The 25120-nt window shown below is 35.9% G+C and overlaps 1 protein-coding gene and 1 non-coding gene across 2 annotated transcripts in view; one reads left to right on the top strand and one right to left on the bottom strand.

Moving 5' to 3' along the window:
• Positions 1-25120, bottom strand: part of Wdr49 (WD repeat domain 49) — a 135682-nt gene that overhangs the window by 46503 nt on the left and 64059 nt on the right. Inside the window, exons 8-10 of the mRNA XM_027942149.2 lie at positions 22310-22543; positions 11990-12154; positions 8366-8481 (exon numbers count right to left, since the gene is read on the bottom strand). Coding sequence (XP_027797950.2) covers positions 8366-8481; positions 11990-12154; positions 22310-22543 — 515 coding nt within the window. The remainder of the gene's footprint in view (positions 1-8365; positions 8482-11989; positions 12155-22309; positions 22544-25120) is intronic.
• LOC114098121 (small nucleolar RNA SNORD60) lies at positions 3969-4050 on the top strand. Its single transcript, XR_003583684.1, has one exon. It is a non-coding gene; the product is annotated as a small nucleolar RNA SNORD60 (small nucleolar RNA).

The raw sequence follows: 25120 nt of genomic DNA, 5'->3' as shown, positions 1-25120 counted from the left end.
GCTCTAACAGTTACCTTCTCGGCCTTGGATGGAGATAACTTTCTCCCTCTCCTTGGAACTCCTCTGTTTTCAGTACTTCTTGCTTCTCTTCCTGTCTCTTTATCTTCCATTCCTTAGTCTCTGCTACCCTATCCCTTCTTTATCTAGCCCCTTTAATATGGTTATTCTTCAATGCCTTTCTTCCACTCTTCTCTATCTGTTCAAACTGGCTTAATCAGAGATCCTCTGTACAACCATGGTTCCAGGCTCACTTCTGTATGAATGCTCTTAAGCTGATTTCCATTCATAACTTCTGCCAGGTGTTGAATAATATCCATTTGCCAGTTTACAGTTCCATACAATGCTTCCATCAGCAAACGATATTACAAAAACATCAAAAAACAAACTTTGCCATCTTCCCTCCCCATCAGCCCTCCATCCTGATTCCCAAATAAACCAGTATTATAGCCTCCTGTGTGTAGTTCTCTCCCCAGTCAAATCAAATACTTACATTTTGCCTCTGACATATGTTACATAGCTATTCCTTCCGTTTTTAAAATTTTTAAACTGCCAGGGACAGCTTTCTAGGCCAGTGCACAGTACTTCATGGTTGAACGATTACAACAGCCTCCTACCGGTTTCACTGCTTCCAGTTCGCCCTCCTCTAGTATATTCTTCATCCTGCTACTAGATTACTCATTTAGTTCTGGGGCTCTCAAGGTGCATTCATTCTATAAACATGTCTTGCTCCTGTGTTAAATTTCCGGTTAATGGTCTTACGGGTTGAGAGCTATGTGTTAGTCTGCTTTTCGTCTCTGTGACCAAAATATCTGACAAGAACAACTTAGAGGAAGAAGAGTTTATTTTGCTCACAGTTTCAGAGGTTCAGGCCATGGACAGCAGACTTCAATAGCCCTGGGCCTGAGGCAAGACAGAACATCATAGCAGAAGGGCATGGAAGAGGAAATGCCCTTGCTCAGCTCAGAGCAGCCAGGGAACAGAGAGAGAAATTAAGGCACCAGAGACAAAATATAAACTTCAAAGGCATCAACCCAGGGACCTACTGCCCCCAGCCACATCCTACCTGCCTACAGTTACCACCCAGTATAGCAGTCCTTTGAAATGGATTAATCCATTAGCAAATGGATTAATCCACTGATTAGGTTATAGCTCTCATAATTATTTCACCTTTAAACATTCCTGCATTCTCATGCATGACCTTTCAGGGAACACCTCATATCCAAACCATAATAAGCTGTGAGCATAAACTTAACTAAAATGCAATGTGAAAGGTGGTAAGTAGTAAGGAAATACTAATCAAATGATTTGAGATTCCTGAGTACAAGTCACAAAGGGCCTAGTTAAGGCCTGATATTTAAAATGGGCCATAAAAGATGTGTAGGACTTTAAAGAGGAAAGCAGTCTAGGTAGAGGAAATATGATAAAGATGAGGCTAATTGCCTTGTTTAAGAATATTTACTAGTTTTTCATTTCCTACATGACAAAATTCAAACGTGGACCTGTTTTTCAAGATCCAATAATATATAGGTCCTCTCTACTTCTTTAGAATTATCTATCAGTTCTTCTATTCTTCCTTTTCAACATTATATGTGAATATCCAACTAACTACTTCGCAGTGACCCTAGAAGCCATAGGGTAAATATGGCATAATTGTGTCTTATACAGTGTTGTAGAAAATATTGTTTCCATTTTTTAAAAAGATAGATTAAATCATGCAATAAAATCCAAAGTTTGTCTACATTTTTAAGACAGAAGTCAAATTCAAATCAATTTCTTTCTTTCAAGAGATGTTTTGAACTGTTGGGGGTATTTAGGGGCTAAGTTTCTGCAGTACAGTTTCTTGTCCAACCCAAACCATATTTTTTAATTAATTTTTTTTTAGTTGTAGATAGACACAATATCTTTATTTTATTCATTTATTTTTATGTGGTGCTGAGGATCAAACCCAGTGCCTCACACTTGCAAGGCAAATGCTCTACCACTGGGCTACAACCCCAGCCCCCCAAACCATATTATTGTTCTCTAAGCACCCTTTATGTTTCTGGTACTGTGTTTTTACTCATGGTATACTCTTCTATCCCCCTGTGGATTTTCATCCACATAGATCCCACATCTACCCATCCACACACTATTCTCTAAGTCCTATCTTTCTCTAGTATTCTTCTGTAATAACTAAGATTTAAAGAAAAAGTTCTTTCTTCTGACCTCTTACATCATTCACATTTCACTCACAATATTTACTCTTACATTATTTCAACTAGATGATAGATTGTAAGTTCTTAGAAATTGGGATTTTGTTTTATTCTCTAAACCACAGTAGCCAAGATAGTGATTCACATATGTGGAGTGTTCAATAAATATCTGACAAAGGAGAAAGGAAAAATTATCTGCTTAAATGTCATATCCTCAGGTAATACTTTCCTGACTACCCTATCTCAAGACTCTCCCTTGGGTCTCTCAGCCTGTATCAATATAAAAAATATTTTCTTTTTTAAAATTAATTAACAATTTTAATATTAATATTACTTGAATAATATTGTTAAGATTTAATCAGATATTATAGCTAAGATAATTTTAAGTAAAATTATACTTTAATAGGGTATCCTAGAATAGCTGCTGGTAAGTTTGGCTGAGAAGAGTTTCCTTTGAGGATGGAGAGTGTGGGGTGAGAATGAGACGAAAGATTTCAATCCTACACCTTTATCTCTAGGCCAGAAATCAGAGTCAAATGTCTTTTTACCAAGAGAGTCATATTAAAGATCTATACTAACTATATTCAGGAAACACCCCCAAAGGAACAAAACGCATTTCATGTGATGGTGTAAAAAGTAGCCCTTCTGGTATTTGACTTTATGTGTCAAGATACTGAAAAACTAATTACCTGACACCTCTCCCTTAAAGCCTAACCTGAAACTTTGATTTGAAATGACAGTTGTCCTGAAAATACCTTAAGAATCCACACTGTGGTTCTCATTTTTTCGATTTCTAAGAATTTTTTTTTTTAAATTTGTACTTTTGCCAAGAGTAAAATTAAAGTGCAGAATGAGCCAATTTTTAGGCCACTTTCAGAGTCTGAGAGTCTTGTTCCCTTTGGTATGAGGAGTTTACCAGCTCCCTCACACACCTCACATCTGAAATCCTGAGAGCATTCCTATAGAGCCATTTCATCATCTTGTGAATAGGAATGCATAATCTAATTCAGAATTCTGATATGATGGACAATTCTGTGAGAACAAAATTAGTTTTCCTGTCAAGTGCAAAGAAGAAGAAGAAATGATTACAACAAACAAACAAACTTTTTTCTAGGATGAAAAGTTAAGAAAATAACTTTTTTTTTTTGGTGTGTGTGTGAGTGCTTGGGATTGAACCCGGAGCCTTGAGCATGCTAAACACCCACTCTACCACCGAGCTATACTCCTAGCCCTGAAAATAATGTTTAGACTGAATCCTAACCATGTAGTAATTAAGAGTTCACAAGAATGCAATCAATTATTTATTTCTTTGGAGGTTAATTGTTCATGTGTTATTAGTACAATTATCATAAGTCTTGTTAATAGCTATCTTTTGATGCATAGCTTTTTAGGCTTAAAGAATATTTCAAAGGACAGAGAATAAATTCCTCATGAATCAATTCATCTGGATTCCTTTCCATTTTCTTCTTCCTAAAATGTGTGGAATCAAATTTTGGACACTGGAATAATCACAAAATTTGATTTAAGGATTATTTGTGAATTTCTCTCTCCTTAGCTCCAGCATGGCTAATGTAGAATAAGTTACAACTTTGGAACTTTCCATTCTGATTCTTAGCCTAATAATAGAAATTAATTGAGTCATATGGGATTATAGTTTCTTAGTAAGGCAATTATTAAGAATTTAATATCTTGTAATGAATAAGTTAAATTTTGTTCCTAGGTAACTTCAAATCTTTAATGTCATTTACCTTAGAAAACACTTTTAAAATCAAATTAAACCTGTAATGAACTACTTTAATCCCTGACATCATATATGAAAACTGCATACGCAGTCTGATTATTGTCAAGACAGAGGCTTGATAAATAGCTATATCAATACCTATTTTCTGAGCACTTATTATTTACAGAACTCTAAGAAGGATGTTATTGTCAATAATATTTTCAGAATAATTTTAAATTTTAAGTTACATGAGAAATTCTCTTTTTAGTGTTTTCATATATCTAAATTTTTAAGGAGTTTAAGATATTTATGAGCAAAGATTTCTCTCACAAATATATGATATTTATTTAACATGAAGAGTATAGTAATTATCTTGAATTAATCATTTAACGATGTATGCAAATATCAAAACATCAACCTTGTTGCCATAGATATATATCATTTTCAATTATAACTTGGAGAGGCTGGGGAGAAAACATGGAGATTTTTCCTTTACACAAAGGAGATAAATAAAGAAGGAAAACTAAGTATATCTTTTAATGAGTTGTTAGTATTAAATCACTGAATTTTAGAGCAGGTTAAATCTTTTAAAAATCAAAATATTTATTTGATTTTACTATAGGTATACATATTACATGTCTACTTTAAACAAATGCAAAGATAATTGATCATCTTTTCATTTAATGTTAACAACATAAATGTGGCCAAGGATTCAAGGAGATATCTTTAATTGACCCTATATCAATTTACAACTTTTTCTCTAAGTATTTTTGCTTTAAAAATAGAAAATATATTTTTAGAAGTTCTGAATTTTGAGATTTTTTTGGACATATAAATTCTGATGACTGTATTTCTAAATAAACAACATGGGCTCTCTAATTCATTTTTTCTTAGTACTATTTTACAATGACATTTAACATATCCTGCCTTGTACATGTTGACTCTCCAGAAAGTGATGCTCTTGACAGCAGGAATCATGATTTTTCATATTCTGTATACTATAGTTCCTAACTCAATGTCTTCCACCAGGATGAAGTTTTTAAAATATCTATTGGGGAAAAAATATACTAAGTGAAACATCTGAGATCTTGCTAAGCTGATAAATAACATTTTTTGTGTTTTTTCATATGCACAAAACCAATTGATAACCTTTGCTTGAAAAAAAACCAAACTACTCAATCATTTGAGTTTTTTTTAATCATGTATAATTTATAATTCACCAATAAAAAACAAAATTATGTATCTAATAATATTTTTCCCTAAGTTAAATAGACACATAGAGGATATATTTTTATCTTGGAAGTTAAAGGGAATATCCTGGTGGTGAAGGTATCTTAACAAGCCTTGAAAGAGGAATAAATGTCAGCCACATGAAAAAAAAAAAATGGAAGAGGAATTTCTTGATAAGGAGAAGAGATAAAGGCAGAGGGATGTGAAATGCGATACTTTGTATGGGAACAACCCTACCCAGGTTTTTATCTGATGAAGTTTAGAATAGACACAAGGATGTGTAAAAATGGAACTAGAGAATAAAGAATAAGTCCAGGCCAGACAGAGGTTAGATTTATTTTGTAGACATTCTGAAAAGTTTTAAACAAGGGAGTAACATAGATAGAATTCATTGTAAAAGAAATCATTGTTGCCTAAGTGTACCGAATCTACTTAAGGAGTGAGAAGTAGACATCACTGGAGGAAAGGACAAATTATAAAGCTGTACAAGCCATCCAAGTAAGAAATGATGCTTTGAGTGGTACAGCTGTGGTACTTACGGGAGCAGTTAAAGAAACATTTAGTAGGTAAGATAGGTAAGACTTGGGGTTGCAGCTGTGGCTCAGAGGTAGTACACTTGCTTAGCATGTATGAGGCACTGGGTTGGATTCTCAGCACCGCATACAAATAAATAAAATAAACATCTATCAACAACTAAAAAAAATATTTAAAAAAAATAGGCAAGACTTAGTGACTACTATTTATGAGGTTAAGTTGAAAGGGAGAATAAGGCACAAGTCCAGATCCCTTTTCATTAACTGAAGCTCCAAATCTAAGACAAAAAAAGACACTTTAGATCATGTTGGATTTGAAGAAACAGTCAGACACATCCAGCAAGCAAATAAAAAAGGGAGCTTAGAGAAATAAGAGCTGAAGACAGATATTCAAGGTATCTATAGAATATCACCTACCTTCTAAGATAAAGATGAGGATTAAATTAGATAATGTGTATAAAGTGCTTACTGCTTCACGGCACTAAAAATAAATTAAATGGTATCTTTAGGTTCCTCGCTCAATGAATGTAATTTCTTTTCCATCCTGGGCAAAATTATCAAACCAATCTCTGTATTTAGATAGAACCTAAAGTTAAAGCTACAGCTTAACCTAACAGGCTCTCCCTGGGCTTTACAGAAAGCTTAATAAGCTGACTGTCAATCTTCTAGTCATTTCTTCGCTAATCACTGTTAAGGAGCTGGCTTAATAGTCCATATTTCCCCAACTATAACCAAACAGTGTTTGCCCTCTTGCTTCTTTTGTTAAGAGCCTCCTGGTAAAAAGGATCCTGTCTTAGATCCTACAAAATCCATTCTAACATAACACCTCTGACTCAGGAAATATAAATTTTTGAGTCTACCAATATAAAAGTGAAATAATAAGAGTGATAATGTATTGATTCAATTTTTAATTCCAACAAAGGGATCCAAAAGTTGACAACCTTAAGGAGGATGGAAAAGTTGGAAGACCATGAAGGAGTGACAAGTCTTTTTTTACTCTCCTCCCCCTTCTTCCCAAATCTCCTCCCTAAGACCATAGTGGTGACCCACCAACATGGATCAGAATACCAGATTTTTCTTTAAACCGCCCTCGTTAACCTCATATAATCTTTTAAATCTTCCCTTGTAAGGAATTTTTTAAAGCTATTTGATGCTAATTTCTAACTATGGCTAGCAACAAAAATAAAGAAAATGATCTCTCAATGTATCAAAAAAAAATTCATTGTAACAAGGAAATTGCATGGTATATAAATTAAATAAAATAAAAACACTTTAAAAGAACAAAAAAAATTAAATAGCATCTCTTAGTTTTGATTTACACTGATTAGGTTTTTAAATGTCCTTTTGTTATGTTCAAAATTTAAATTGGGTCAGCTTGATACCACCAAATATCCTGCTGTGGTGTTAGAGAATTAAACTTATTCATTGCCTCGGCCTAATTAGAGAGGTCTTTAGGCCATAGAGTGTTGGAGTGGTTGATAATGGATCATGGTTGCTCCCAGGGATGTGTAAAAGCCTGTCCTTCAAAGGTAAGGATTATTAAACTAGTTCTTAATATCAAGTAGAATAATCTGTACTATACTTTCTTTTCTTATTATCAAAATACCCTGAAAATGAAGCAGTGTGAGACTATGTTTGCTACTCAAGTGTTTGCTCATTTGCCCTAGAAAAAAATATACACTGCTGGTTTTCTAGGTATAAAATCTGACTTACTCCTAGATTCAGACCATTAACAACATAATTCTACAATGAATAACATTGGGCAAAATGCCTGTTAGAGCAATATTTTGTGAACTATTGAATTTATGGACAATATCTTTTCAAAACATATCACACTTTAATTTTCCTAGTGCTTATACAATGCCATAGAAAAAGGCCTGTTTATGATCCTTTTGTTCTCTCAGGAAAAAAAAGGAAATAAAAGTAATTTTCCTTGTAATGAAATGGAAGACATATTCCACAAGAAGAGTAAGTGGGCCATGCAAGGCCCTGTTCTGCAGTGATATGAACCAGGCCAACACAGAAGTCTCTGGGCTAAGTCTGTCCTGCCCTGCAACTCAACATAGGTAACTAGAGAGGGAAGAAGGAGTGCCCTTTATAGTTAGAATAATGTAACCCATACATTATATATTGACTTTAGCAATGTATGACTATGTGACAACAAATCTCACCATTATGTATAATTTTTTAAATTTTTTTAGTTGTAGATGGACACAATACCTTTATTTTATTTATTACTTTTTTATATGGTGCTGAGGATTGAATCCAGTGCCTCACACATGATAGGCAAGCGCTCTACCACTGAGCTGCCACCCCAGCCCCATTATGTGTAATTATAATGCACCAATGAAAACTATGGAAAAAAAGAATTTATTAATGTTAAAATTTGGAAAACTTTTGGAGCTCAGGAATCACTATTACATTCATATCTGGAATTTTTAAAGAAAAAGTCAAAATCCTGAAGCCAGAAGTAAGCCCTGTAACACTTATCATTACTACTCAACCTATGTGAACTTAGTATATTTTATTTACCAAATGCTCAGTCAATTCCAAAGAATTTCAATCACCTGGATCCACATCAATGACTTAAAATTAGCCAAGATTTCTATGTTGTTCTCCTTTTAGATTTTGATTAAAATATAAACATTCCCATCCTACCTTCCTACAGAGCTGCACGAAGCATACCATACCTTTCCCAGCCTGTTATCAGTATTGTCTTCTTAAGAACCAGGATCTGTGAAATATCCACAGCTCCATCTTTCCCAACATTTAGAGTGTGGTGACAATAGCCATTGAAGTCCCATACCTTCAAAGAAAAATCAAAAACCACCTTTGAGGCAGGAAATTAAATTATCTTCAATAACTAAAACAACACAGTATAATAGAATTATTTTAAATCTTCATATTCACATTCTGAGCTAGAGTTGTAAGGCTATGTAATAATTAAATAAAATCCTCTAATTTGATTTAACCATTGTGTTTATCACTTTATGACCTTGTGAAATATATGTGTGTATGTGTATACATATTTATTTGTGAAATATAATGTCTATGTAATATATACTATCTCATATATGCTATATCATATTATATATTCACTCACTCTGGCCTTCCCAGACCTTCCTCCCTAAGACTGTATAAAGTGATGACCTATCAACACAGATCACAATATAAGATATATAGTCTTCTATCCCTTCTTTGGTTAAAAACATAAAGTAAAATAAAATAAAAAAACTTTGAGATCTCAGAGTGACAGGAGTGTCTGTAGCATGCTAACAAAATGACCAGCAATTGGGTTCCCTGCATAGCATTTGGAAGCTGACCACAAGAAAGACAAAAACATTAGAGGGTATGGACTTTGAGCCCCAAATACTTCTTAGGGAGAGGGACTGGAAACTCAGTAGATCACTAGTGACCTGTAATGTAACTGATCATGCCCACATAACAAAAAATCCAAGGGCAGGGATCAGGGAGCTTCTATTGCAGGTAGCTGAGCATGCAGATGTGCCCAGAGCACCACACACCCAGAGGTGGGTATCATGGATCCTCCATACCCCTTCCTGTATCCCTAGCCTTTTACATCTTTTTTTAATCCAGCTTTTCATCTATATTAGGTTAATAAAATAAAGTGTTTCCCTGGGTTCTGTACTAGCAGTTAAGCAAGAGAGCAAGTTGACAGTATGTCTCAAAATTAAAATGCATATACGCTTTAATTAAAAATTTTAACTTCTAAGAAATCATCCCACAGATACAGTAATTTGTGTGGGATGACATATTTTCAAACCTGTCTTGCAGCATTGTTTACAAAATCTAAAAATTTGAATCAACCTAATTGCTCATTAGTGACTAAATGATCAGAATATGAAATATCTATGTACTGGCATACATTGTAACCATTAAGAAGGATGATTGAGGTTGGGGGTATAGCTCAGTGGTAGAGCTCATGTGCAAGGCCCATCCCCAGCATCAAAAAAGGAAGGAAGGAAGAAAAGAAGGATAAAAAGGAATTGTTTCCTTGCTTCTAGACTCTTCCAAAACTCAGTCAGTTATGGTGCCTTGCGTAAGTTGCTTTATATCTTGGAGCTCTAGTTTCTTCATCTGTGAAATTGGGATAATAACAATGATTTCTAATATATTGGTGATTACATTACTAAATTCACATTAACCTCTAAGATGTCAATAACAATAACAATTAAGCTGTGTGTGTGTGCTTATGAAATGCTTGCAACCATGCCTCATTCATAGTAAGCATACAGTGAAAATCAGTTAACATTATTATTCTACACATTTATATTAACAAGTGTCCAAGACAGAAAAATGCAAAATGCAGAACAGTGTGCATTGTAGGTTATCATTAAGAAACAAACAGTGCTCATAGGCTAGAAAAATGCACAAGAAACCAATAACAGTGGTAGCCTCAGGAAAGGAGCTGGGAATAGGAAGGAAAAAAAAGACTTTCTTTCCACTACACATCTCTTCTATATTTCAAAAAAAATATTGTACATACATTTAATTACTTAACATATTAATTAACTTAAAAACAGTTCCTTCAAAACTATGATATATAGGACATTAATTTTATATCTTTGATTACATAGGTACTGAGTTTATATTCTAAATTAAAAATGGGATTGGAAAATGTCATTGACTCTTGTTTCTTCATAGAATTCGGCCAGACCAGCTTAACCCTGATTTTTATGACCCGTGCAGAGATAGCCAGATTTAAGAACTCTGTTTTGCTATGGTGATAAAGATAAATGCACCTTCAAAAGCAGTGATTATATTACTAAATTCACATTAATCTCTAAGATGTCAAGGCTTCTGCAGAGAATTGAGAGGCATACCTACTCTTTACCCATGTTATTTTCTTTTTCTCTAAACATGACTAAAATAATTCACACAAGTAAATATTGCAAAGATCTGTATGTCCCAGGTCCTACTAATTATCTGGGATAATTTTATCTGCATCTACAAGTTCTGCCTTACCCTAGACAATAGTCAGTTACTTTCCAAGATAAGGGTATATGGGACCTAATCTACTTGCATCCTTATTGAGTTCAATCTCATACCACAGGACTGAAAATGAGAAATTGCTAAGACCATTTTGCCTACACCACAATCTAACACTCCAGTTCCATTTATTTCTGTTTTATTTCACCTAAATTATTGGGATTGGGATTGTTTGGTACCATTGTACATCTTACCATCTCCTGCAATCTTACTGTCTTTCCTTAAACCCAAGTTCCCAGTTCTTGCTTATTCCTTTATCCTTTCCAGAACCAAGTTCTGCTGATTTTCTAGAGATTCTCCCCCTGAAGCCACCATAGTAATGGTTGCCAGCCTGGAATCCCCATTATTTCTGGGATATTCTAACTACATATCCAACAGGCTCTAGTGACCCTGCCCAACAGCTTATCTGAATGTGTCACACACCTATCATGGCATCCCTTTCATAGACTGCCATGGGAGGTGGTCTACAATCTTTCTGACCCCTAGTTATTATGGTTTGAGGACCATTCAGTATTTATTCAAGAAACTGCCTTCTGTTTCCTCTAAGTGTGACAAGCCATTTCCACTCACACCAGCATGATTCTCTGTGCTGAAGAAAGCAGAGAAGAGTCACTGATGGGCATGATTTAACATACCAAGCATCTAGCTTTGCACAAAAATAAGATCATTTTGCAAAGTAAAATATCACCTTCCTCCCAAAATAAATGAATAGCAGTTACAAATAAGAAAATTGTAAGCAATAAAATAGTGTCAGTTTAGGATGGATACTAAATGAGATGATGATTTTTTTTTTCTACTATCCTTTTCTACTCTCCCTTTTTTTATAAAACAAAAATGTAAATTATTAAGTAGAATCACTTTATATACTTATTTTCTGAAAAAATCTGCATCTGTGCCATTTTTTAAAGTTTACTTAAGTTGCCCTAATTTCTTATTTTATAAACTTAGGAAAAAGAAGCCTAGAGACATTAGCTGAAGCATGTGAAAATTATTCAGGTCTCTTATTCCCCAAAGTAGTCCCTTATCCAGTACACTGAAAAAGGCTTTTTGAAATAAGCAAGCCAAGTTGTGTCTTTATTCTAAATAATTTATTCAGAAAAGTCATTTATTCATTTTTCCACAGAGGTTTATTTTCCTAGCAGCTTTTCTGTGAGATAGTTTTAAGTTATTTAGCTCTCATCTTGTCCCATGGTTCTTCTTGCAGGGCCAAAAAGGCAAAAACGAGTGAATTTGTAGCTGCATCTCCTCTCACAGAATTTTAGCCTTCTCATATCTGGATAGAAAAAGCATCCTTGGGTTCGCACCTTTACAGTACCATCTGTGCTGCCAGTCAAAAGCCGTGTCTCATTTGCATCGAGGGCCATAGTGCTGATTTCTTCATTGCCATGGCAACCAGTAAACTGTTTGATTTTCTGCCCAGTGTCTATCATCCAGAAGGAAACAGTAGATCCCGCATCAGAGCTGATTACCTAAGAGAAAATAACATTGTATGGGCATTAAATATAGACCCAGGGCCAACCATATTTTATCTCAATAAAAAATATCTAGCCAATGCATTTCCACTACCAAGATCCCCCAACAGTTAGAGACATTTTTGTAATGCATTTTCTTTCTTTATGTTAAGCTGATAGCATTTCAATTTCTAAGCCACTACTGAGGTAATGAAGTCATGATCCTTTTTATCGGAGAAGATAGGAATCTGCTTCCTTTACCCACGACTCAGTGTAGTGTCTAGAGGCCATCCAGAAATCAAACCCTACCACAAATAAACTTATAAATCTTTTACATTTAGATAAGAAAGCTGATTTTACCAGTTATGGTGCACTGACACTATTTACTACGTGAAAGGAAACATTTTATTATGTATCAGCTTCCATTTAGCATTCTGAATAGTACTTCCAGCTATTCTGGGAAAAAGTTAATTTCAACAAATTACAAGAGCTATTGCTTTTTATGCCACGAGTCCCTTGATTTTTTTTTCTCAAGGCAGTATATATACATATATTTACGGCTAAACACAATTATTGTTGTTTACTAAAAATAAACATCACAAGTTAAATATAAATCTGCATATATATTTCAAAAGGAGTGCAAAACAGGATTATATACAGTAGTCCAAAATAAGACATTTTATAGTAGCAAGTAGACGGCTAATTTCAGGTCTAAGTATTTAGGCACCTTTTTAAGTAGATTTATTGGTTAAAACCTCCTAGCTAATATAGCTTTCGAAACCCAAATAATAAAAAGAAAAAATGACAAACACATAAATGTGTAGGTACGAAGTTGTCTAAAGCAATAGCTAGACTTAGAGAAAACAAAATTTTTTTTTCTGCTTAAGTCTTGATTAACATTGCAACCATTTATTTTTTAGCACTCCCTGGGTTATTTCAATGTGCAGGCTGAGATCATAACTACTGATCTAGATGGAGACACAAGCAAGAAACATGTCAATTCCAAGCAATGTTGCAAGTGTAAAGGTATCCACCCTTGGGTGCTGCAGGTACACAGAAAAGAAAACCCAAAAATACACTTACTGAAGTGGGAGATGGGGATGTAGGAAGTGGAGGTGAGAGGGGTATGTCAGGATTCACACAGAAGGTTATAATTGATGTGGAATTGAGTTAGACATATATATTTATTGAGTAACAGCCCTTTACATTGGTTATTTTAAAATTTTACAAAAAAATTTTTTCACCAAAAACTCTGCAAAATAATATTATGATTGTCATTTTACCGATGTTGACGTGGAGATTGCAGTCAGCTAAGTAGTGCTTCTGAGCTTCAATAACCAGGTTTGACAGCCTGAGCAAGTACCATGTCATAAAATCTATCTTTATTCCAGCTTAGAATCTATCCCAGGTTATTAAGAGACTGTTTGAAAGAGAAGGGGGCTTAAAAAATATTCCAAGCATGAGAAATAATGAAAAGTTCAATGAAGCACAAGCGCAAAACATTTGGAGTAATAAAGACAGTGGGATAGCAGAGAAGGAGGCAAGCTGGAGATCAGATTTTAGAAATCCCTAATAAGAAGTTCCAGGAAATACTGAGTAATGTATAAAGTTGACTTTACTTGGCAAGGGTCTGTACCTTTCCTTGATTATCAGTGAGGTCTATATTTAACCTAAAAGATTAAAAGCAATTTTAGTGAAGTATGGTACAGAATACTTTTTGTTGGTTTCTTTGTGAAGATAAACAGTAGTTTGGAGAAACTGGATTTTCAGAAAGACCATTTGGAGTCTCTGTCATAATTCAGGTAAAAGATTCTCACCTAACCCACTAGTTCCAGAGGTAGAAAAGAGAGGAGAGATTGAAAAATGGGGTCTTTACCAATGTTTATGCCAAAAAAAAGAAATGATCATCAGTGTCTGATCTCTACTAGACCCTTTTTTTTCTGAAATTACAACTCTGATGAGACAATTTCTTAAATTATTTAAAATTATATTGTTGCTACACATTATCTCTCAGAGAAATCAAAAGTACATTAAATACTTAATTGCCATTACTATGGTATAATTTCTAGGATGGACAACCTGGATCTTTCCAAAAAAAGTGTCCTAACACCTTAATTATCATTCCCGATAGCTAATTGTGTTCCGGTTTGACTTGGTCTGTGCAATACGTTCAGTAGGTAAGAGTACAGGGATGTTCTTCCAGGATGTCTAGGTCTGACAGTTAGTGGTCTCACCAACTACTGGTCAACCTTGAGATTAAGGTCAAGCACAAGGCCTCAGTGTCCTCATCTGTAAGCCAGTGATAATCATGGCAACCAGTTCAAAACATTATTTTGAAGTTTAAATAAACTAAGATCTATAAATCACTTAACATAATGTGTGGCACGTCTGTCAATAAGCCATAAAATTTGGCTAGTATTACTATTCTATCTAAGTTTTATTTGTCTGACCTCTTATTTAGGTTCATATCACTTTGCATATCCAAATCAATTGAAGAAAAAAATATCTTGCCTTTTCTAACCATGACAGTGAACGTGGACAGTTAAAACTTTGGAAACCAGATTTTAGATATACATTGAAATTTCAAATTTATATCGTACTTATGAATTTCTCACATAATTGATTAGGAATTTAGATCATATTTATTAAAGACAAATCCATGAAAACATAATTTTCTAAGCATAAGTGAAAATTTTTAATAAGTGTCTTTAAAAAAAACATTTAAAGTTTGCAAAGAACCTTATTTTTATCCAAAAAGCATTTTTTATAAGGTAGGCATTTTAGCACTAAAAGATGGAGATCTCCTAAAAGAAACAAAGAGACCAAAATAACATTTTTTTAAAAAGCCGTTTTCTGAGGAAAGACTTGCTTACTTGTTGACAGTCTGACCTCATCCACATTACAAACCATCGAATCATACGCCGCACCACTCTTCCCTAATGTAGACATTTGATCAGAAATTAGTAATGTTCACTTTTGCTCCTTTGCACTCTCTCTCTTGCCCACCTGGCTGAGCCCCAGCACACCATTCATCAGTTTCCATCACCTTTCCCTGCTCATTTAACAATTTCTCATGAAATCAGAATCAACAGTGACAACACCGCACAGCCAGTCTGATTTCATTTTATGGCAATCTGCCTTCCGGTGCTGTCTGCAGGAAAACAGTATGTCGAAACTGTGTCACAAACATAGGACTAGCATTAACCAGAATCTACTCTAACTATGACAATACTGGAATATAAGAATAACAATGCTGATGAAAAAGCTTTCAAAGTTTATCGAGAGAGGAGTACATCAATTGTCACTTGGCAGATGAAGAATGTGGTTTGACTCTAGAATGGTAAGGATTTTTTTTTTTTAAACAAACCATTTTTATTAAGGTACTAATATTGGCAACACACTTACACACCACCTTTTGATAATACTAGATCTCTATGGGTTCGCAGTTCATCATTCTTGGATGTCTCTTATCAGACTAAATCTCAGAAAGTGAGGATGGGACCCTGACAATCAGCAGAGCAGAAGTGGCAGTGTCCTCATAACTGTACTCTGGTGCAAATGAGTGTCATGAGCAGATCGTTGCTCTGTTGGGAACACACCTGACTGAATAGCTGTTTAGGAATTCCAGAGTCCTTTCTGTCTCTCTCACTGAAGCTGTCACAGCTAATCAGACAATTTCAAGAGATGTGAAGCTGTATCTGTGTCACCTAATTGTCTTCTTATGAATCCCAAAACAATGGGCATGTTAGTTGTCTTTTACATGCATCTCAAGTCCTAGGTCTAAGAAAGAGCAGGAATCAAAAATTTCAGCAGCTGAAGCTATTGACTATCAGGCGATAGGGATGTTTGATTTAATTTTTGTTTATAATTTTATTATTTGAGTCAGTGCTATTTACATTCTCATCACATAAAGCAGGTGACTTCTTGTATTTTCATTTCGTATCAAATCTTCAGAAGTTTAATCTCAGTGAGTAAGGAGACGAGAACAAGGATAATATCTCAGAGTACTGACACAAAGAATTCAAATATATTAAGGCAGTCATTCTCCATTTATGAATCTTGTTATTAGATTTTACATCTTCCTCAATTAACTTGTAATTTTCTCTTTCAAATTCATTCCTTGGATTTATTGAACGCTTGTAATGTTCAAGGTTCTGGATCTAAGCACTGGGGATCCAGCCATGAACTATTCTGCCCTTTTATTTTGTGGAGAGAGAGAAGAGATGCAGCCAGGTAAGAAAAAAAGGAAAAGAAAAAGAAAAAAAAATAGCACATATTAAAATATGAAGTTTGGTGGTGAAAAATGTTACAGAGAAAAACATGGCTCAAGAGAAAAAAGAGAGCATTGTGGGTAAGGGCAAAATTAGGGGCTAGGTGAAGGCCTCCCTGAGGAATCATTGAAGAAAGATAACTAAGATGAAGGAATGAGCCATGAAGATAGATACCACAGTAAAAGAGCTCCAGGTGAAGGAAACAGCAATGCAAAGCCCTGTGTGGGTGTCCTTAGCATGTCCACAGAGCAGAGCAGCAAGGAGGTCCAAAGGCCTAGCAGAGAAAGGGATTGAGGAGCCACTGACTGTCACCACCTATGGTCAAAGTACAGGAATTCAAAACACAAAGCCCCAGGTTACATTTGTGTAAAAAACCTTTAAATGATATATATTAAATATTAAGAATTTTTTTGAGTATTATATAGACATTCAAAATAATATGTATAAAAGAATATATATGTTCACTTTTATAGGAATGGAATAGCCCTTGAAAGTCATTCATGGAACTCATAAAACTGGATGCTTACAGGGAAAGAAATGAGTAGGTAGATACAAGGGGATAAGGGGACATTTTCACCATAAATCTTTTGTCCTTTTGAATATTCTAACATGTAAATGCCTGTTACTTCCAAATGAATTACATTAAATAAATGAACAAACAAGTGTGTGTGTGTGTGTATGTGTGTGTACATACATGTGTGTGTATTTTAATGTAATCAACCAAATTAGTATGTTTCTTATGCTTCCATCAAGTGATCAGAGCACATAGCTTCAGGATTGATAGGGAACCAATTAGAGTTTTAACCTGGCCAATGGCAAAAAGCTATATTAACTGCAGCAATGTCACTCCAGCCCAGCAATAAGTCAGGAAAGGAGGAAATTTTCATTAGTGTTCATCCAATTCTGTGCAAAAGAGAAATTTATTGACTTTGCCTTAAATACAAGTACTAAACAGATATACTGCGTTATAAGTAGAGGTAAATTTCTCTCAAAGATAGCCTCATCCCTTTCCTAAGATTTTATAATTCCCAAGGGAACTAGCAATTGAATTATCTGGATCATCAAATACCTCAATTTCCCAAAAAGAACAAAGGACATGGGTCCCCTCTTTAAAGAATGATTTAGCCTTAGGTTTCCTGTGACAGGGAGAGAGTCAATCCTCAAAACAACAGCACTACTCTGAACAAAATGAAGAGGGTCTAGTCTTCAAATCTGCAAACATTCCATGCTAGATTATGGGAACCCCATCAAGAATCTCAGGAATTCTGCTGGAAGAAGCCACCTGGCCACAATCTGACAAGTCTCTTTAAAAGGTAACCATATGGGGCTGGGGCTGTAGATCAGTGGAGCAGTGGAGTACTGGCCTTGCATTGCAAGACACTGGGTTCGATCCTCAGCACCACAGAAAAATTAATAAATAAAAATATAACAACAACAGCAACAAAAAAGATGACTACATATACTCTCAGGGGTTGGATAATATGGTAAAATTCTGGAAGGTAATTTGTATATCAAACTATCTAATAGGCACATCCTTTAATCTAGAAGTATATTCTAGGAATTTATGCTACAGAGATAAAGTCATGAGTGTGAATGTATGTATACAAAAAATTTCATAAGAAAAAAGTATTCATAAAAAGGAAATGGGTCAGTAAATTATGATACAAAGAGATACTGTACTGCCTTTCAAAAATGATGAATTAGATCTATGTTTAAGCACAAGGAACTATAATATTCCAATATATTATTGAATAAAAAGTTACAGAACCATATTTATGTAAAAAAAAAAAAGCCTAGGCACAGAGATTTTAGAACTTGCTGATGAAACTTCAGCAATATTTAGTTCCTTATTTGAGCTTTGCTACATTGTTTTAATTTCTTACATGTATGTGTATATATAAAATACATATATATACATAATATTATATATATAAAATGTTTCACATATAATGTGAAACTTATTTATTTTTCACATAAATAGTAAATACAATTTCTGCTAAGATTTGGTAACACTTAAATATCTAGCTTGACTACGTATGTGTCCAAGATGCAAAACAAACTGAAACATTACCTGTTTTATAAAAGCATGTAAATCTACATCATTAGAATGAAGAACTTAGTCATAACACAGAAAGTTTACCTATTGCACTTTAGGTGATATATAGAATTACATTTCATGAATTTTCTTAATATTTATGAATTTTTAATAAAAACTTCATTTAAGAAATCACTGTAAAGATGGTTCATTAGAATGGCCTCCAAAATTAATTCCTTCAAAAAAGTCCATTCCAGGAACTCCTCATCTAGTCCCAATTTGTTCTGCTGGTAGCTGAGAGGGCTACAAGCTACAACCAGTTCCATTTAAAAGGGTTTGTGTGGCTTAACACACTTGCTTAGGTTAGGAGGTGAGGAAACCAAAAGGCAAGAAGATAAAGAGAAGTCACAGGAATGTGCCAGCCGCTTTCACAGAAGGATTACGTGAACTCCCCCCACTGAAGTCCAAATGTAATGAAATGATAATGAAATGTGGGCAACATGTTGAAATGACAGCAGAAGAGAAGGTTTTCATTAAATTCAGACAAAAGGAAAAGCTTTCAATAATGATGCCAAACCAGATATCCAAAGAGCAGGAGCCAGGACTGAAAAGGCACAGGTGCCTGGTAAATGTGCAATGTGAAATTGCAATAATCAACCAAATCTAGCCATTGAGCATCTATTTTGTACTCAGAACAGTGTTAGGAGATGTAAGAAAATAAGTGGAAGTGGAAAAAGTGGAAGACAAGTTCTTTTCCTTATGCCACAAACATGGGAAGAGACAAAAATAAAAGATTAAGTGTTTGAGGAAACAACTAGATACATGACTAATGCTCAGAAAGCAAGGAGGCAAGAATGACTGGGGATGTCTCTGGAGAAGACCAAAGCTCATCTTTGCAACTGCATGTCCACAAGAAGCAACTGCAATGGCCAAGAAGAGAAGGTCTAACCTCGAGGAACATTCCTGAGAGAAGCAGGGCTAGGACCCACACAACACATGATTAAAACAAATATTAAAAAATCCCAACAAGTTAATAAGAAAAAAAAGATGTAAAGCAGCAAAATTCACCCTACTATGACCAAAGGAGCTGGTAGAACCAGGGCCAGGACAGTTTCCAAGTGACCAGTGGCCAGCCCTAGCAAGGCGATGCCAGAAAGGCACATTGCCATTATTATTCTCACACCCATAGAAGAAGATATTTTTAAAAGCCAGTACACTGAAGATCAGTCAGATTAAGGGGTCTGCCCAGAACTCCAACTCCCACCTCTCTAGCTTAGCAATGCTCTAAACTTTTAGTCTTAGGTTCACTTTGCATTCTCAAAAATTACTAAAGAATTCAAAATTGAATTTTCATTTGGGGGGGATGTGTATATATGTAAATATAGTCTATATGTGTACATATATAGTAGATAATGCATATGCACATATGTATATATTCATCACATTACAAATTTGAACTGATTGTGAAAACACAAGAATATAAAAACACATATTCCCTAAGCCGTCAGAGGAATTATGTGATCATGTATCATGCAGCCTCTAGAAAACTCCACTGTATACCCCTACGAAAACAAGAGAATTCCTATTATGATGAAAATGTTTTGACCTCTCAGATTCTCCCAGAGGATCTGAGTGTCCCAGGGGTCCACAGTCATAGTGTGCGAATTGTTATCTAAATCTCAAGTCTATGCTTAATTTTTGGAGACCAGATGGTGGTCTGTCCAGTGAAGGACCTTCACAACCTGGCCCTGATCTCCCTTGACTGCCTCAACTCCAACAACCTTTGCCGTAAACTCCCCCAAATAGCCAAGCCAACCTCAGAAAAGGCACTGTGAGTACTCAAATCTCTTTGCAGGCACTCCTGTTGTGCCTTCTACCTGGGATGACCTCCTTCTCCTCCTAGAGACTCCCACTCCAGCTCTCAGGACTGAAATGTCATCCACCGCACTGCAGCCCAAGGAGAAGTAATCATTTTTTGCCAACAGCACTTTGCTTTTACCTGTGCTTCATTTCGCCGCCTTCAGTTGTTTCCTGGTCAGTCAATAGTATGTCTGCCTCTCTTTCTTAATGAGCACCTGCCCAGCAGTGAGCCCTGGGGGGAGGATCTGGACCTGCCCTTAAAAAGCTGAGTCTCCCTGAGCTACTGGGGCAAAGAAATGAGGTTTATTAATATTTAATTCTTCATGTCTAGCACCTGAAAGTGGTTCAAAACTACTTATTTGCTTTGTCTTATGCCTTTAAAATGGGTTATTATTGGTGATAGGACTGTGAGTGGTACTCTATTCTGCATTACATTCTTATAAATATAATAATGTTAAAGCATTGATAGCTTAGCCACATGTAGAAAACACTGGTATGTGTGGTATGCAGCTGTATGTGTTCTATATACACATCAAGGCTTTAAGTTATTTAAGGCATTAACAGCAACAAGTAGAGCTGTCCTCAAATGTACAGTGATACTTTCTACATCATCTGCCATATGCACATTTTTTTTTGGTCACCTGTAACTCACATATATTTGTATTACTTTGGTTCTATCTTCGCTTCCCTGGTGAAAGATTTCAGATCTTCTTTGTGTCCCATTTCCTGACTTCCTCATGGAACATATCTCATTTTATGGCCATGCAACATAGGATCTTAACATTATAAGCAAACCTAGCTTTTTAACTTTGCAGATCTCAATTAACAGAATATTCTCTTGGAAACAAACACATCTCTCGCTCTCTCTCTCTCTCTCTCTCTCTCTCTCTCAGCGGCCACCAGGGAGCCAAATTAGCTGGTTGCCTTCATAAAGTTCAGCAAAACATTTGCAGGGGAATGTTTCCCTGCAGATGGAATTCAAAATGGATAGTTCTGTAAAGGATTTTTATCTCCTAGAAGAACCAGAAAAACAGAACATTTGAAGTAGTGACATGACACAGTAGTCATTACTAACAAAGGGCTTTCCACCCCTTGTGCAAAATCTGAACTACTCATTTCTGCGTGAACACAGAAGCTTCCACAGAAGGGAAAAGAAAGAATGGGTTGGACTTATTGTTTAATTGGCCACAAGCTGGAGACTTGCTTTTCTGCTTGACTCATGCTGTGCTATTACCATCAGCCCGAGGTAATCATTTCAGCAGACTAACCTCCACTGGTTGCTGCCCCCTCCACAAGACCCACAGGCTGTCCCCTACCCAGCTCTGCAGGTTTCCCAGCTGGACCTCCCTGTCCTCTAAGAAGGGCCGTGGTCTGAGTGGCATCTCTGCTCCGGGGGAGCCAGGCTTCTTCATTGAGATGCAGGTAGCGCTCCCCATAAGCAAGGGCTGCAGAGCATCATTAAAGTGGTGGGGAGACAAACAACACTCGCGCTGCATACCAAGTGCCATCCCATTTAACTGAATCATTTTATTATGAATACATTCTGGGCTGCCACTGTGAGCCACTGGTGTAAAATACGCTGGCAAAATGGATCTTTGCTAATTACGTTTCATGCATATTTCAGAACTTTACACTGGGATACAGGAGGATGGTGCTCATAAAAGGGAATTTTACAAGCAGGTTCACTTGCATTTGGCTCAAGATTCAAACTAACTGGTAACAAAGATAAGTTCAATTACTTTACACATTGTGTTTGTTTTAGCTGGAATGTTATCATTCCTTGTAACTCTATCAGTGCTGCTATAGTCACTGGCGGAAAATGAAATCCCTCTTCTAATTCACCTGGGCACACATTATAGCAGAAGAGTACATGATCGCTAAATCATTTCCTCTCCACATTTGTTTTTGCTAGATTTGTCTTCAGTGTGAGGTTAGGATGAATTAAGGAAATGAGTGGCTGGTCTTGGAGAGGTGCTAGGAGAGAGACAGGGCAGGAAGCATGGTTACCTGCTTCAGGAGCGAATTGTAAAGAATGCAAGTGACTGGTTTCTGGTGGCTTCTCACTCTGTTGTTGGCTTCACTCTCCATGGCCAGCAATGCTAACTGGTTATTAAATGAGATGAAAAGTCGTCCATGGGCTTCATCAAAGTGGAAGAGGCATCTGAAGTCCTGACTTTTGGGGAAAGAACAGGCTATTCTCTGGATGGACAGCTGGTGCTGAATATCCCAGAGTCTCAAAACCTGGATGAAAAGGGATAAGATCCTATGAATAGGTCAAAGATAATTCTAATTTTTTAACCAATCTCTTTTTAGCTCACTCTACACCCGAGGCATACAGTTATTTCCTCCACAGTACTATAATTGGTTCCTACTTCTGTCACAGCACATATTATTTTGTGCTTCAATTGCCTGTTGAAATATCTACTAAACAGTAAACTCCTCTAAGGAAGGGATTGTTTTATCCCAGTCCCTGAAACATGGCTTGGCCTGGAGCATGTGCTTATAGGAGGTAAAATAGTGCTCTCCTAAAGATGTCTGTGTCCTAACTTCCAGAATATATGAATATGTTATTTTATAAAGCAAAAATAATTTTACAGATGTGATTAGATTAATAACTTTAAGGTGAGGAGATTATCCTGGATTATTTGGGTAAATCCAATGTAATCAACGGTCTTTAAATGTGTAAGAGAGAGGCAGAAAAAGAGATCAGCATGATACAGCACAAGGACTCTGCCTAGATTTGTTGGCTATGAAGATGGAGAATGGGAGCCATGATCCAAGAAAGCTATCAAACCATGAAAGTATATTTTCCCTACAGCCTCCAGAAAAGATCACAGTTCTGCTGACACCTTGATTTTAGCCCAGCAATAGCCATGTTAGAAATCTAACCTAAAGAATACAAAAATACTATAAATTAGTGTTGTTTCAAGACAATGAATTTATAGTCAATTGTATTCATGGAAAATGAATATAATTATTTCTCTCTCTATGTATTTAGATATCCATGCATTTTTTGGTGAAATATAATAAATGGCATTAAATGAAATCAAGTTCAAATAAACCAGATATTAGGGTCTTATACAAACATGATCAATGGATCAATGGATAGTAGAGGACAGACACTGAATGCCTGCTCAGAAGAAAGGCTGCTTTAAATTCAACAGATGTTAAATAACCATTTTTCCTATATTTTGAGTCTCTTAAAGTTCCCTTTATTCCCTTAAGGTAAGTCACACTAAGTTTTTCACAGAAGAAAACTAAAGGAGCAGGTTTGGGACACTAGTATGAGGTTATCAGTAATGATACCAAATTATCATAGGCTAAAGAGGGGGAAAGAGTCAAAATAAATAGTAAAAAATCCCTCCAAAAGGGGTTAGCAGGCAAGTTCTAGGGTCAGACTTGTGGTTTTAACCTTACTACTGGTCCCTTACTTTAGGGTGACCTCTAGCAAGTTTTTTTTTACTCTCTGACTTTTTAATGCAGTGCTATAAGAATTGAATGGGAGCCCATGTTCATGTTTTAGCATGAAAACTATACTGTAATAACTGTTTAATGGTGCTTTTTATTGTTATACTTATTTTATTATTATTTTTTCATTATACAAATATTTGAACCAAAGAGCGGAAAAGATTTATTCAAATAAACTATACTACCCAATGTGAGAATCATTTTTGAACAGAAAGATAGCTTCTGTTTAAATGAGTATTATTTCATAAAACAGGCAACTAACAAGAGTTTTTAATCTATTTCAAATCATACACTACTTTGGGAAAAAAAAAATCGGTTGAAAATGATAGCTCTATCCCCCTGACCGAATACTGATACCCAGGTTAACGTTAATTTATATATAACTTCTTTGGGTACACAACCACACCCCTCACATACATATCGGTAGGTCCTGGTATTCAAGATAGGAGCTCCCACAGTAATTGTTTTAGCCTATTTTGCATTGCTGTGACCAAAAAACCTGAGTAGGACAACTTAGAAGAAGAAAATTTATTTGGGGCTCACAAATTCAGAGGTCTCAATTCATAGAAGGTCAACTCCATTGATCTGAGCCCAAGATGAGGCAGAACATCATGGGGGGAAAGGACACAGTAGAGGAGAGCTGTTTAGATCATGGCTGGAGCTCAAGGTCATAGTGAGGTCAGGGAGCAGAGGGTGTGGGGGAAGGGTCCTCTGGAGAAAATACAGGGAATGCGTCCTCTGATCCACCTCCTCCAGCCACACCACACCTGCCTGGAGTAGTTACTACCCAGTCATTTAGTTTCAATATTTCAAATAGTTTCAGTATTTTCCAAAAGTTCAGTCCAAGTTTCATCTGAGACTCAGAGCAAACTCTTTGCTGTGAGCTCCTATAAAATCAAAAGCAAGTTATATATATTCAACACACAGGGGCATTAAGTAAACATTCCCATTCTAAAAAGGAAGGAAAAGGGAGGGCACAGAAAGAAAGGATGGGACCTACCAAAACCAAGCTAGTCAAAGATGTCCCAGAACTCCACATACAGTATCTAAGACATATGGCCGTGAGAAGTTATTTCCAAAGGGTTTGGACAGACCCACTGCATTTAATGTTTGTAACACACGTGTGCTTTCTTTTAGCTTGGCTATCTTCAGAGCCAGCAGCTTTTCTTGGCAGACAGTCCAAATTGCCAGTATCTTTTAATTCCTGGGGTCTCCATTTCAACTTGGGCTTCACCCTCACAACGTCACACATGGTCCTCTCAGAAGCAACCTCCCAGGATTTTGACCCCACTATACTTTGCCTGCTCTCCCAAGCTTTCCTTTGAAATTCAGGTGGAAGTCTTCATGACC

This window comes from Marmota flaviventris, chromosome 8, assembly GCF_047511675.1.
Source record: "Marmota flaviventris isolate mMarFla1 chromosome 8, mMarFla1.hap1, whole genome shotgun sequence".
NCBI classification, from domain to species: domain Eukaryota; kingdom Metazoa; phylum Chordata; class Mammalia; order Rodentia; family Sciuridae; genus Marmota; species Marmota flaviventris.
Note: the sequence above shows the minus strand (reverse complement) of the source record. Positions and strands in the feature narration are given on the sequence as shown.